The following is a 15,189-nucleotide window of genomic DNA, read 5'->3' as shown; positions in this document are numbered from 1 at the left end:
AGGACCACACGTACAGAGAGAGAGCACTAGAGAAGATGGGGCTTAGTTGGACATCACATGACACGACCAACTACACAATTTATGGTGACCACCTAGCCTTGAGAGGCACACATGGACTAGCCATCCTTTACAGTAGGATAGATGTCCTGGATCGAACACTCTCACATGCTTTCCACATAAGCATGCACCTAGATAGTAATAAGAGGAGGCCCGTCTAGAGGATCTATAAGGAGACTAGAAGTGAGCACGATGGACTATCTATTAAGGCCCTTATTTCTCATCCCCAACATATAGTCCTAGGCATCATCTACAAATACAAAGTATACTAAACTATCATCTGAGGACCATACATCACCACTTCAATTTCTCTATGCTAGATTGAACCATAAGAGATATCTTAATTTTCCACTTAGTCATATCATTGGATGACATATCTTGGGTTGGAAAAATTCCTCAATTTTTCAACTGTAGCATTTTGGTCTCATAGGCCGATTTAGCCTTTTGTAGGCATATACATATGCATAAAATGGAGATAGTAGACTTGTACGTTTACTTGGGAGTCACCTTTCCTACATCGACCAAGAGATTCACCATGGCACAAGTGACCAACAATCAACACACATGAAGATACACTACTTTAGCTCAGATAGAGCAACAATGCCACCAAGCATTTTCTCAGAGCCTCACACACAGATGGCTATTTGATACACTAGTCACACCAAGCATGATGGATGGTGCACCAAATTGAAGCCTTGTCTTGGCTACTTACTTAAGGACACAAATTGAGAGACCACAAGTTCACATGATCAAAGCAGAGTTTCCCCCATGATAGAGGCTCTCTTCAAGACCAACTTTCTCTACAAAGTACAAGCAGTACATCTAAGTTGACTACCTGCGAGAGCATTTGAGGTTTCTCGACAACTAGCTCAAACAAGATCTTAGCCCTCATGGTATGCACAAGTCAAATAGTGGTTTAAAGGTTCTACTATTGGCATAGACCACCTCCCCCTCTTCTAGTACAACACCCTTTCAATATGATCCCGACTCCCCCTTTATACACCTCTCCCATGCAGAGAGAAACTTGGTCATGCTACAAGATCTCTAACAATTGTACATACACCATACATGGCTATCCACCAATTAACCCCTCCACCCAAAGATGTCTTACTATAGAGAACACTTCATGAAGACTATCATTGATGGCTTCATTGAGAGATCTAGATACATAGATGTATACATGCCACATGAGAGACGAGTAGCCATTGGCCAACTCAAGGTATCCTCTCACCACCTCAAGATCAAGAACGAGAGAGCAACTGACATGCCCTAGAGTTGAGCAAATCTGTAGACTATGCCAAAAGGAGTTAGAGCACAAGGAGTGCTAAGCCTGCACATGTAAAGCCCATAGCACGATCTAACCTAGATACCCACAACATTTGGAAACACCTTGCTCAAACTAGTTATGGAGTCCCCACACCAACACCACTCTAGCCAATGCCTAGTTGAGATTCGAAAGGTCTACACATCATTATTACGGGTTGGCACAACATACAAAGGGGGGAATCAATCGATTAGAGCAACATGTCACCCACAGATACAAGGGTTCCAAATACAAATACAAATACTACATCAAAGAGCAATGAGGGAGATCCAACAATGACATGAGCAACAGTCCACAAAGTTGAGGACCCACCGACCCAAATGCTACCCTCACACTATTTTATCTAGGATGTGTAACATTACCCACCGATCCTAATTGGATGGAACTAGATATAAGAGTATCATTCACCCACACAACTAGACATATACTATCTCATCCTCCCATTATACCCCCATACGAGCACGGTTTAGTCTTGTACACCACCTTGGCTTCTTTTACAATTTATCACTTCCAACAAAATGCACATTTAGGTAGCGTCTTCAATGGATGTCATGAAGAGGCCTCCTACAATGCATGTGTGGCACCGAAGTATTCTATGCCTCAATAAGCTCCTAGGGCAAGACATCAAAAAAATATTCATATATCATGTGGAAAACGTGCTTTTACAAGAACTGAATCTTAGGGGAACCACACCAAGGTAGACATTAGAGCAGTTGCTCAGAGAGCACCACTAACAGAAGTTGAAATGAAAGTAATACCACAAAAACAAGAAAAATGTCCGCCAACTCTATATCTTTAACCAGATCCCAACTCCTGTGGCCCCTTGCTTTTTTGCATACATGCTTCATGTAATTCGTTATGTTAACCAGATGACAAAGAATTCAAAGTTGTCTGTGACATTTATTATCAAATTAGAGAAATTGAGGAATATTATGAAATTTCCCGACATCTGTAAGAGCGTTTTTAATACATCCGACCCCATCTTGATGGAGTGAAATGAAAAGACCCATTCTGATCAACAAATTCAGAAAGAGCCCTCGAATCCTACAAAGTTAGAAGAGTTTGGACTCATCATTTGTAAAATATTAATCATCACTTAAATCATTAAAAGTTCCTGGAATGCAAAACTAAAGGCATTAGACAAACTATTGGCACATTACTTTTATGCTCAGAACAATAACATCTACAAAGCAGCTTCTATATTTGAAATTTTCAAGATAACACGAACAATAACATCTACAAAGCAGCTTCTATATTTGAAATTTTCAAGATAACACAAAATTCAAGAGAGCTGCCCACAGCATCTAACTATACTGCAGCTTGACTCAGTTTTTTCTTCTTTTTCTTTTTAAGAAGCCGCTTTCGCCTTGCAACTTCTAGTTTCAATCTTTTCCGGTCCTTAATCAGATCTTCGAAACCGCTCTCTTGCATCTTTTGAGAAGCAATTCGTTTAGCCTTGAAAACCTGCAAGCAAATTCGACATGAGTAGCTTGTACATTGTTAAAGGAAAAACAGTGAAGTCCAATAAGACTGAACAAGATGAAACATTGCATAGCACATTCTCACCTTGGTAATTCCCTTCAACACTTCGTCCTCCTCTACTTCATACTCAACCAGCTGTTTTCCAATCAGCGATTCAATCTCATGTACAAGGTCCACATCATACTGTAGAAGGCAAAAAAACATGTTAGATTCGCCCATTACACACCCTTCTCTATATACAGCCTATCACAGGTTTTGACTACAATCCTCAATTGCTGTTTTAGCGTAAACACCACTAACAGTACAATTATCATGCCACAAGCAAGAATAGATATCATAAAGAGGGCAGAGAAGAGTCAGACAAGATTAAGCACCCTCCGCTAAATAACAAACTAGTGTCATTCTGCAACATCAAATGTATGGGCATCAACAGTACCTGCGTAACTAGTGTGATTCCAAGTCCGCCTCTGCCAGCACGTGCTGTACGTCCCACGCGATGAACATAATCACGAGCAAACCTGTTTAGGAATACATTAAACTTCAAATTTGGAAAAGTTGAATGGTTGCAACACTTGAATATGAAAACGAAATTAAACAGTCCTCCAGCATCCAGATAGAGTGAATATAGACACAACTAAGCAGACTACAAGAATTTCCTTGAAAGACAAGCATAGCACGAACACCTACACAACAGAACCTAAGGAAAGCAATTATGAACAGATTTATTATCCACAAGGCACAGAATGATTTGAGGATAATTTTCCAATATCATATTTCCAACCTGCTCCAACTAAATTTTGTTTTAAGAACTATCTATAGGTAGCTGAGGTTCTTGATCCTTTCAACAACCATGCATCTTAACTTCAATCATCAAATTAATTTATTCAAAGGAAAAAGCATAAATAGAGTACAGAAAATGCACATATACTATATACATTAATATCTGCTACAAAGAAGAATAAAGACAAAGGCTGCTGTAGTGGGCTCGTGTAGACAGCATAAATGAAATTATGAAGTATTGTGAAGATAACTCATACTATTAAAAGGACATTGCACCTCTATAACAGTGGTTTCTCTAAGCAAGTATTTATTGGTGAATCCTCTCAACTTTCTTTCACCTGTGAAGCTCACGTGACCGTAAGTCGTGCACACGCAGAATGTTAAACTACTAGCTTTAGTTACAAGGATTTAGCACTTGCATTAACACACTATTATCTGAAACCAGGATTATGTAAAAACCTTTCTTTAACTTGTTAAGGTCAAATGCCATAAGTAGTGGCACACAAGGACCACATGGAGGAGCAAGCCAGCACCTGATTCAGTATCAGCCTTGCTTGGTTCCCAAGCCTGCCAGCAGCCACTAAAGAAGGCTCCTCCTCCAAAGCATGGATATGAAGGAACACTGACTCGTGTAACAGCAAGGGTAGAGGTAGTAGAAGACTCCAATGGAGATCCACCCTTCCCTCCCGAACAAAGGTGAGGGTACTTCTTCTAGCATTTCTCTGAATCTAAGTAAGAGCCCGAAGAACTTTCTTGCTTCTTTGCCTTTGACTTCATCTTCCTGTTCCCGCCTCCCAAACCTACAACAAAGGCTTTAGTGGAGTCGGATCCACTAATACTGACCTCTTCGAGTCAATTGTCATGCTGCAAGACAAGCCGTGATACTTCCTCCCGTAGAGGTGATGGCCACAAGAAAATCCCCACTGGTATGGACCGGCAAGTGGAGGTAGACCAGAAAATGCAAAAACTAACCTAGAAATGCACACAAGAAGCTGACAACTAAAGGAAATGCATAAATGCTCAAATAGAGCTGCCTCCTCTATCAAAACACGTGACAGATATGTCAGAGCTCCTAATGTCCTCCTTTGACTCAAACTAAGGCTCGCAGACAAAAGATGACAAGCTGTTAGCCTGCTCTTTTATCATTCTCAGTCTGTCATCTCCTGGTTGTGAGATCCTGTCAGAGTCTTTGACAGGAGACAGAGGAGCTCTGTCAGTCCTTTAGTGGATGTTTTTATCCGTCTTCAGCCTGCGGGAGACACACAGCCCATACTGGGCTGTTTTTGTGCAGTCGGCCCAGTTTTCTGGGCAGGTGGCCAGATCTGGCCAAAGTCGGCCAGATCTGGCTGGTCGGCCAAATCTGGCCAGGTCGGCCAGTTTACTGGCCTGGGGCTATATATACCAGCCCCCCCAATCATTCCCAGCATTGTATTCTGCAGGTTCAGCACTGCCTCTGTCGTCTCCCGCTCCAGCATTGCTTTGCTGCCATTGCTTCCAGTCTGTTCTGGTGCCCTCACTGACACTCCGGGCTGCGTGCAGGGACTGCTCTGTCCATTTCAGTGTATTCAGCATTCAACTCAGTCAGTGCAGACTTTCTTCCTTCATTCCCTGCTTTCTCTCTCCTCTCCTCTGTGTTCGTGTTCTTCCGTTGCGCACTCTCACATGGTATCATCGCCTGATTGAGAGCACGGAGGACAGACCCTCTGGAGAGAGATACCTTACTGCTGCTGTCATCTGATCAGCAACTGCCCAGGCGGCTTCTTCTGGAGGCTTTTTAGCCTGCGTTTTCTGTACACGCTGTCTACAGAGGCTGCCACGTCATCCAGCGACCCAGCAACCCTGCGTTTTCCACCAGACTGTCCCTCCTGCTGGGCGACTCATCTACAGCCTGCGTTTTGCTGTTCTGCTGGTCGCTTCCACTCCAGGCGGCACATTTCCTGCTGGCAACTCCTTTCCTGGCTGTTTCCTGGTGCTGGTGGTCACTTTTCTGGTGATCGTCATCAGTTATCTTTGCGTTTTGCAGATCTAGGTGTTTGTAGGCATTCTCAGCCTGCGTCTTGGTGGTTGGTGACCACACTGCTGGTCATATTTCGACATCGGCACAACTTTCTTTGGTATTTTGCAGATTGGAAGATGTCTTACCAGTTTTCAGGCTTTGATGACTCAGAGGATGAACTTCTTTCTCATCATTCCTCTGAGCGGAGGCGGGATTATCACGAGGTTCGACGTCGGGAAGAACCTCCTTGCACACGTCCTTCTTCAGTCCATGCATCTCAGAGGGTTCCATCTACCGCGAAGGTATCTTCGGTGAAGACTGCTTCGGATGTGCGGATGCCTTCCTTGATTCCCTCTATTCAGGTGTCGATTCTCCCTTCCTTTCCGAAGGAAGATAAGTTGGATGGTTCCAACTACTCCCTCTGGTCGTGCAGGGTGGCTTGCATCCTAGATACATTTGACCTTTGGGAGCTTGTTTCTTCACCCATCGACCGTCCCCCCGTGGATTCGTCCGATGGCACCTCTATGGACGGTGCAGCCTTATGGGATAGGCTCAACTCTCGAGCCCGTTTCTTTCTTTTTATGAGTCTACATGATTCCGTTCTTCTACATGTTCACACGTTACAAACCGCGGCGGAAGTATGGAAGAAGCTTGCATCTTTGTACCAACACAAGACGTTTGCCCACAAGATTTCCCTGGAGAAGAAGTTGCTCAGTCTTGATGCTTCTCCTTCCATGAAGGAGCACATCACGAAGATGGAGGATATGCGAGGCGAGTTAGCCTCTCTTGGTCGTATGATATCGTCTGAGGATATGGCGATGATTCTGTTGACTCAACTGCCATCACCCCGTTATGATGTCTTCTATACCAGCCTCATCACCTCGAGGACCCGTGAGACACTCCTATGGGAGGAGCTTTCCCCACTTGTCTTGGAGCATGACGAGCGACTCAAAGAGGTGGGAGCCAGTGGCTCCACCAAGGCATTTACGGCCGGCACAGGTGGCGGCAAGAAGAAGAAACAAAAGAAGGAGAAGGCCAAGGACAAGGAGGAGGACAAGAAGGATGCGAAGGAGAAGACGCCCAAATGTCCCCATTGTGGGAAGGGCACTCATCCCGAGGAGAAGTGTTGGCAGAAGTATCCCCATTTGAAGCCTAAGGAGAAGGACTCGAAGGCGGCCCCAACCACAACAGAATCTGCGTTTGTGTATGTCTTTGTTGAGGAGGATACAGCCCTAGCTTCTACCACACTGGAGAAGCCTTGGCTCATCGACAAAGAAGCATCTTCACATATGACCTTCCGCTAGGATTGGCTTCAGGATCTTCCTTCCAGAGGGGGTACAGTCACCATTGATGACAATTCTATAGTCCTTGTTCGAGGCGTGGGGACTTTACCTATGTTTTCTGACAGGCGGTCTTCCTCCGCAAAAGTTCTCTATGTTCCTGATTTGGGTTTTAACCTATTATCTGTGCATGGCCTTACTCAGCTCGGTACCCGAGTCATTTTTACACAGGATGCAATCACAGTGGAGGATGCTTCTACATGTGATGCTCTTTGGACAGGTACACAGGAGGGTGGGCTTTATACGCTCACAGCCTTGGCTGCAAGGACTTCCCATGAGCTTGGGCTGCTTTGGCATGCTCGGTATGATCATTTGAACCTCGATTCTCTTCGGCGGGCTTCTAAGAGGAAGATGGTGGAGGGACTTCCAGATTTCCCTCCTCTTCACACTTTGTGCCCTAGCTGCATGAGGGGCAAGCAACATAGACAGCCTCGCCCTCTGGTTGCTTCTAGGAGGGCTACTTCTCCGCTTGAGTTGGTTCACACCGACCTTTGCGGACCTATGGGCACGGCCTCCCTTGGGAAGCCCATGTATTTGATGCTGATTGTGGACGACTTTAGTCGTTATGTGTGGCCTTATTTCTTGGAGTACAAGAGCGAGGCGTACTCCTGTTTCTGTGAGTGGCAGGTGTTTGTGGAGACCCAAACAACTTCCAAGGTTCGTGGCGTTCGAGCTGATCACGGTGGCAAGTTCACTTCTCACCTTTTCTCTCAGTTTTGCAATGATCATGGTATTTGGGTGGAGTATTCCCATCCGAACACACCATCTGAGAATGGTGTGGTGGAGCGTGCGAATCGGACCATGGTGGAGATGGCCCGAGTGCGCTGCGGAAGAGGGATTACGAACACGGAGGGAGAGAGAGAGAGAAAGCAGAAAATAAGGAAGAGAAATCTGCACTGACTGAAATGAATGCTGAATACACTGAAATGGACTGATCAGTCCTTGCACGCAGCCCACAGCGTCAGTGAGGGCACCAGATCAGGCTGATGATGATGGCAGCACCACCACGGGGGAGAAGGAGTGTCGGAGTATGCAAGAAGACAAGTGATCAAGTGGGGAGGGGGGCTGCCTATAAATAGGCAAAGGACAAACCCTAACCCTAACCCTAAAATGGGCGCACACCCTAAAAATGCCCTAAAATAGCCGCCCCAATACAGTGACCAAAAAGTGGCCGGGCAGCCAGTGGCTGCCCACTAAAAGAGGCCAAAAAGAAATACACATCCTAAGACAGCCAATCAAGAGTGACTAGCCTCCCCCATGATAACGCATGACAAACATGTCAGAGCTCCTAATGTCCTCGTCTGACTCAGACTGAGGCTCACAGGCAGGAGATGACAAGGCATGACAAACATGATTGCTAACACCCCCTCTCAGATCCTCGATGTGGCTGAAAGCTGAAGAGGAAATAGATCCTGGGGTGGCAAGAGGAATGCCAATGTCGATGAAGTCCGTCGATGTAGACTGAGCTGAAGGAGCTCCTCACGATCCTGGGAATCCCCCTCTAAAACACTAGGGGCCAAGAAATCCACAGCCGCATCACCGAGATCGTCCCCCACTAAAAGGGATGGGGGGTACGAGGGAACCACCGGAGGAGAATGTGGGGGATGGGAAGGAACCTGTGGAATAGAAGGTGCACAAGCGAGAACGGGTGTAGCAATAGACTGCCGCGGAGGACCCTGCATCAAAGAAAGGGAATGGAGCCTGTAAAGCCCCCTCTCCTGCTAAACCTGTAGATAAGACAGCTCCTGTAAAAGAATCCTCAATAACAACGGCATGCTCGGTGAAGATCACTCGTGTGCCAAGCCTCGTAAGGCCATAAACTGAGAGCAGGGGAAGGCCCAAATCCGGAACATGTAGGGCCTGTGAAAAGGAGCTCGAAGTTCAGTCGGTAAACAAAGGCAATGTGCCAACACCACTAATAGGCACCGATAAAATGTCACCAACAGTGACTCAACCCTCTGATGGACGGAGAACCTGTAACAAATCACCTCGGTGAGTCATATGACTCGAAGCACCACTGTCCACTAACCAAGGCTGCGCAGAAGACACTGCAGCCACGGAAGAAGGATGCTCCTCCAAAGCATGGATATGAAGGAACACTGACTCATGGATAACAGCTAGTGTAGAGGTAGAAGAAGGCTCCGATGTAGATCCACCCTTCGCTCCCGGACGAAGGTGAGGGTACTGCTTCCAACATTTCTCCTCTGGATGTGTCCCTTTCCCACAGTGTGGGCACTTCGGGCTCTTTGAATCTGTGTCAGAGCCTGAAGAATTGTCCTTCTTCTTAGCCTTTGACTTCTTCTTTCTGTCCTCCCGAACCTGCAACAAAGGCTCTAGTGGAGTCGGATCCACTAGCACTGACCTCTCTGATTCGCTCGTCATGCTCCAAGACAAGCAGGGAGAGCTCCTCCCATAGAAGCTTCTCACGAGTCCTCGATGTAAGAAGGTTGGTGTAGAAGACATCAAACCGAGGCGATGGCAGCTGAGTCAAGAGAATCATAGCCATGTCTTCAGAAGATATCGTCCGACCGAGGGATGCAAACTCATCCCTCACATCCTGTAATCTGTTGATGTGGTCCTTCATGGAAGGACTATCATCAATAGCGAGCATCCGCAACTTCTTTTCGAGAGATATCCGGTGGGCAAACGTCTTCTGTTGATAGAGAGACGCGAGCTTTCTCCACACATCCGCTGCAGTCTTCAACCTGTGAACATGAACAAGGACAGAATCCTGCAAACTCAGAAAGAGGAAAGATCAGGCTCTAGAATTGAGCCGATCCCATAAGGCTGCACGATCCATCGATGTCCCATCTGCGGGATCCACCTTAGGCCGGGGAATAGGAACAGAAACAAGCTCCCAAAGATCGAAGGAGTCCAAGATACACTCCAGCTTGCAGGACCATAGAGAAAAGTTAGAGCCATCCAACCGGTCCTCTTTGGGCAGCTGAGGAAGTACGGGTACCTGTACAGGGGGTACCAAAGGCTGCATCGTCGGCCCACTGGAAGGGGCTCACCGAGATACATGAATAGAAGGGGCACGGGAAAGAGGAATAGACTCCAGACGACGGTCCTCGTGATAAAAATCACGCCTCCGTTTAGATGAGTGTCGAGACAAAAGCTCGTCATCTGAGTCATCAACGCCCGTAAACTTATGAGAAGACATCTTCGATATCTGCAAACACCAAAACACAACAAAAGAAGGTTGCCGGTGCCGAAACACAAACACCAGAAGCTCCTGAGCTGGCCGCCTTGCACAGAACGCAAGGATGATGTCAAACGCAAGTGCTAACGATGCAATCACCACAGAAAAACAGCCTCCTGCCTCAAAACGCCAAGAAGGAAGATGTCGCCCAGCTGTTGGGGAGGCCACCTGGCTGAAAACGCAAGCAGGAAGAGGTTGTTGATGACGTGGCAGCCACTGGAGAAGGCGCCAGCAGCAAATGCAAATATTTGGGAGCTCTTGGAAGGGCCGCCTTGGCTGTTGGGGATGACGCCAGCAGCAAACGCAAAGATGTGACACCAAAACAGGCCGCCTTGATTAAGAAGATGGTGCAGAAGGTGACGCCTCAGCTGTTGGAGACGTCTTGACCAGCAAACACAAATTTGTGGGTGTTTTCCCGCGTAAATCTCAGCTCCGTGTATTCTCCTTCGGCGCTGATACCATGTGAGTGCGCGCTGCGGAAGAGGGAATACGAACACGGAGGAAGAGAGAGAGAAAGCAGAAAAAATAAGGAAGAGAAATCTGCACTGACTGAAATGAATGCTGAATACACTGAAATGGACTGATCAGTCCCTGCACGTAGCCCACAGCGTCAGTGAGGGCACCAGATCAGGCTGATGATGATGGCAGCACCACCACGGGGGAGAAGGAGTGTCCGAATCTGCAAGAAGACAAGTGATCAAGTGGGGAGGGGGGCTGCCTATAAATAGGAGTTTTGCAGATTGGAAGATGTCTTCTCATCAGTTTACAGGCTTTGATGACTCAGATGACGAGCTTTTGTCTCGACACTCATCTCAACGGAGGCGTGATTTTTATCACGAGGACCGTCGTCCGGAGTCTATTCCTCTTTCCCGTCCCCCTTCTATTCATGTATCTCGGCGATCCCCTTTCAGTGAGCCGAAGATGCAGCCTTTGGTATCCCCTATACAGGTACCCGTACTTCCTCAGCTACCCAAAGAGGACCGGTTGGATGGCTCCAACTTTTCTCTATGGTCCTGCAAGGTGGAGTGTATCTTGGACTCCTTCGATCTTTGGGAGCTTGTTTCTGTTCCTATTCCCCGGCCTAAGGTCCTTCTTCTTAGCCTTTGACTTCTTCTTCTTCTTCTTTTGTCCTCCCGAACCTGCAACAACGGCTCTAGTGGAGTCGGATCCACTAGCACTGACCTCTCTGAGTCGCTCGTCATGCTCCAAAACAAGCGGGGATAGCTCCTCCCATAGAAGCTTCTCACGGGTCCTCGATGTAAGAAGGCTGGTGTAAAAGACATCAAACCGAGGCGATGGCAGCTGAGTCAAGAGAATCATAGCCATGTCTTCAGAAGATATCGTCCGACCGAGGGATGCAAGCTCATCCCTCACATCCTGTAATCTGTTGATGTGGTCCTTCATGGAAGGACTATCATCAATAGCGAGCATCCGCAACTTCTTTTCGAGAGATATGCGGTGGGCAAACGTCTTTTGTTGATAGAGAGACGCGAGCTTTCTCCACACGTCTGCTGCAGTCTTCAACCTGTGAACATGAACAAGGACAGAATCCTGCAAACTCAGAAAGAGGAAAGATCAGGCTCTAGAATTGAGCCGATCCCATAAGGCTGCACGATCCATCGATGTCCCATCTGCGGGATCCACCTTAGGCCGGGGAATAGGAACAGAAACAAGCTCCCAAAGATCGAAGGAGTCCAAGATACACTCCACCTTGCAGGACCATAGAGAAAAGTTGGAACCATCCAACCGGTCCTCTTTCGGCAGCTGCGGAAGTACGGGTACCTGTACAGGGGATACCAAAGGCTGCATCTTCGGCTCACTGAAAGGGGATCGCCGAGATACATGAATAGAAGGGGGACGGGAAAGAGGAATAGACTCCGGACGACGGTCCTCGTGATAAAAATCACGCCTCCGTTGAGATGAGTGTCGAGACAAAAGCTCGTCATCTGAGTCATCAAAGCCTGTAAACTGATGAGAAGACATCTTCCAATCTGCAAAACTCCTATTTATGGGCAGCCCCCCTCCCCACTTGATCACTTGTCTTCTTGCATACTCCGACACTCCTTCTCCCCCGTGGTGGTGCTGCCATCATCATCAACCTGATCTGGTGCCCTCACTGACGCTGTGGGCTGCGTGCAAGGACTGATCAGTCCATTTCAGTGTATTCAGCATTCATTTCAGTCAGTGCAGATTTCTCTTCCCTATTTTCTGCTTTCTCTCTCTCTCTCCCTCCGTGTTCGTATTTCCTCTTTCGCAGCGCACTCACATGGTAAGTATGATAGATGTGACACTCCCAAGATCTAAGAGGCATGTTAGCCTGCCTATTTAGTCATGTCAATCTATCATTTGTCGCGCAGATGTGAAATTTTGAGATGCTTTAACCTTGCCAAGAATATTTGATTAAGTTACTAATCAAATGTACAAGGTTGTTTACAACATGTGATGCACACATCAATTATTTCATGGGAACATGCCAAGAATCCCAAGGATGCAATGGGTGTCAAATGTAAAAGTTGTGATAAGTTATGCCAATTGGGTTTTGATGATCACGGTGTCAATTTTAACCCTAGGACAATTGTTTGGTCAAAAAGTGTCAGTGGTGATACTAGGGACTAATATTAAGTAAGTTATTACTAACAGTCTATGGGTCAATAGAGATTGGGAACCACTCTAGGTTGCAAATGGCTTGGTTTAATTATAGGTTGGTACATTTAATTTTTGGCAAGGTCAAAAGGATTGTAATCAATTTTTAAAATTATTTATTTCTGAAAATTAATTTAATGACTTCAAATTTGATTTAGAAGGCTACCAATTGGCAAAAATGCCCATGCAAACTGAGAGACGTTTCTGGGGTCTGGGTCTTAGCGATTCGTATAGTTTTCAATTGGTGGAGGAAAGAGAGAGAGAGAGAGAGAGAGAGAGAGAGAGAGAGAGAGAGAAGGCTACTAATCATTTTTTAAGCATGGAAACAACAAATAGGTGATTGCATCGAATGCAATGCTAGAGCAAGAAACAAACATATTCTAGGGTTTTCTCTCAAAGAAAATCAGATTTTCCTCTCATCTTGGCTATCTCTCATTGTCATGAGGACATGTACTTTTGAAACCTCACTTAACATGTGGATTAACTTTTAATCACATGATTAAGTAAATGTTGCACATATGAGGTGCAATAGGGGTCAGAGTAAATTTAAGAGCCTGGGACTCCAGAAAATCACAAGACGGCAAGGCAAAAGTTGCTATAAGTTATGTTGCATAGGTACTTAGTGATATCCGGTGCCAGTTGTTGGCCTAGGTCATTCATTCGGCCATAAGAGTCAGTTGGTGACACTAGAGAAGTAGCGTTTAATGGTACCTAACGCCAATCTGATAGTCAAAGGTGGCGCAAAGACACTCGGGAATGGAAGTTGCCTAGCCAGTTCAATTATTGGCCAATCAGATCATTTTTCAAACCGAAATATTTATTAGATTAATTTTCACTATTTAAAGAATGAAAATTAATATTTAATTATGGCTAATGCTGGAAAAACCATTTGGGAAGGCTACCACTTGTCAAAAATGCCCATGCAAGACTAAAAAACGTCTCTAGAGGCTACTAATCATTTTTTAAGCATGGAAACAACAAATAGGTGATTGCATCGAATGCAATACTGGAGCAAGAAACAAAAATATTCTAGGGTTTTCTCTCAAAGAAAATCAAATTTTTCTCTCATCTTGGCTATCTCTCATTGTCATGAGGACATGTACTTTTGAAACCTCACTTAACATATGGATTAACTTTTAATCACATGATTAAGTAAATGTTGCACATATGAGGTGCAATTGGGGTCAGAGTAAATTTACGAGCCTGGGACTCGAGGAAATCATGAAACGTCAAGGAAAAAGTTGCTATAAGTTATGTTGCATAGGTAATTGGCGGTATCCGGTGCCAATTGTTGGCCTAGGTCATTCATTTGGCCATAAGAGTCAGTTGGTGAAATTAGAGAAGTCGCGTTTAATGGTACCTAACACCAATCTCATAGTCAAAGATGGCGCAAAGACACTCGAGAATGGAAGTTTCCTACCCAATTCCATTATTGGCCAATCAAATCATTTTTTAGGGCACTAAAATATTTATTAGATTAATTTTTACTATTTGAACACTGAAAATTAATATTTAATTATGGCTAATGCTGGAAAAACCATTTGCAAAGGCTACTACTTGTCAAAAATGCCCATGCAAGACTGAAAAACGTCTCTAGAGGCTAGAGAGAGGCATTTTTAGTGTATTCAGCGGGCAAGAGAGAGGGAGGAAATGCTGTTGGTCTGATTTGCAGCCATTGGGGGACCTTCTAAGGCAACCAAGGGCAAGAGAAGACCAATCAACAGTAGGTGACAGCATCTACAAGCTATTGAGGCATGGCAGCAACAGTAAATGACTGATTTTCTTCAGTTCTTTGCATCTACAAGCTATTGTGGCATGGCAGCGATGGCTGCATTTCACTGATTTTCAATCATTCTTCATGACAAAACTCTGAATTCTCTCTCTATAACTTTCTCTCTCGTCTCCCAGGCATTTCACAACCTTACTCCGAAGATCTCAACATTTGTTGAAGACTGAGAAATTGCAAATTTCTCTGTTATAAACCCTAATTTACAACAAAAATTACCGTTTAGAAACAACCGTGGGAAGCATGCCAAAAATTGAAAGCTCCAAGACTTGGATTCAACAAGGCTCAAGGTGAATTTCAGCTAAATTCAAGTAGAGGACTAGCCAGCCAATGACTTTGGGGCATTTCCATCGTCTCTAAAGTGGGTGAAGGCCAATTAAGTGCCCGAATCAAGGGGCAAATCTGATTGAAGACTTGCGGGTCACTTTGGACAGCCAGGGGAGTTTGGATTGGAAAGGGGATTGGGAGAATCCCATTGTAAATGAATTTTTCTTCAATAAAGCTAAAGAAATACCGAAAGGGGCGCCAATCGGGTGTGCATTGCCCAAGATCAGTAGGTAAATTTGTATTTTCAGATTT

The 15,189-nt window shown here is 45.5% G+C and overlaps 1 protein-coding gene across 1 annotated transcript in view; it reads right to left on the bottom strand.

Annotated features, from left to right (window-relative positions):
- Nucleotides 1-2,616: 2,616 nt before the first annotated feature.
- RH36 (RNA helicase 36) overlaps nucleotides 2,617-15,189 on the bottom strand; it is a 68,329-nt gene continuing 55,756 nt past the window's right edge. Inside the window, exons 4-6 of the mRNA XM_087693847.1 lie at nucleotides 3,300-3,381; nucleotides 2,948-3,046; nucleotides 2,617-2,845 (exon numbers count right to left, since the gene is read on the bottom strand). Of these exons, the coding sequence (XP_087549973.1) occupies nucleotides 2,690-2,845; nucleotides 2,948-3,046; nucleotides 3,300-3,381 (337 nt within the window). The 3' untranslated portion in view covers nucleotides 2,617-2,689. The remainder of the gene's footprint in view (nucleotides 2,846-2,947; nucleotides 3,047-3,299; nucleotides 3,382-15,189) is intronic.

This window comes from Lygodium microphyllum, chromosome 15 (genome assembly GCF_053477565.2).
Source record: "Lygodium microphyllum isolate KBCC chromosome 15, Lygodium_microphyllum_v1.1.10, whole genome shotgun sequence".
NCBI lineage: Eukaryota > Viridiplantae > Streptophyta > Polypodiopsida > Schizaeales > Lygodiaceae > Lygodium > Lygodium microphyllum.
Note: the sequence above shows the minus strand (reverse complement) of the source record. Positions and strands in the feature narration are given on the sequence as shown.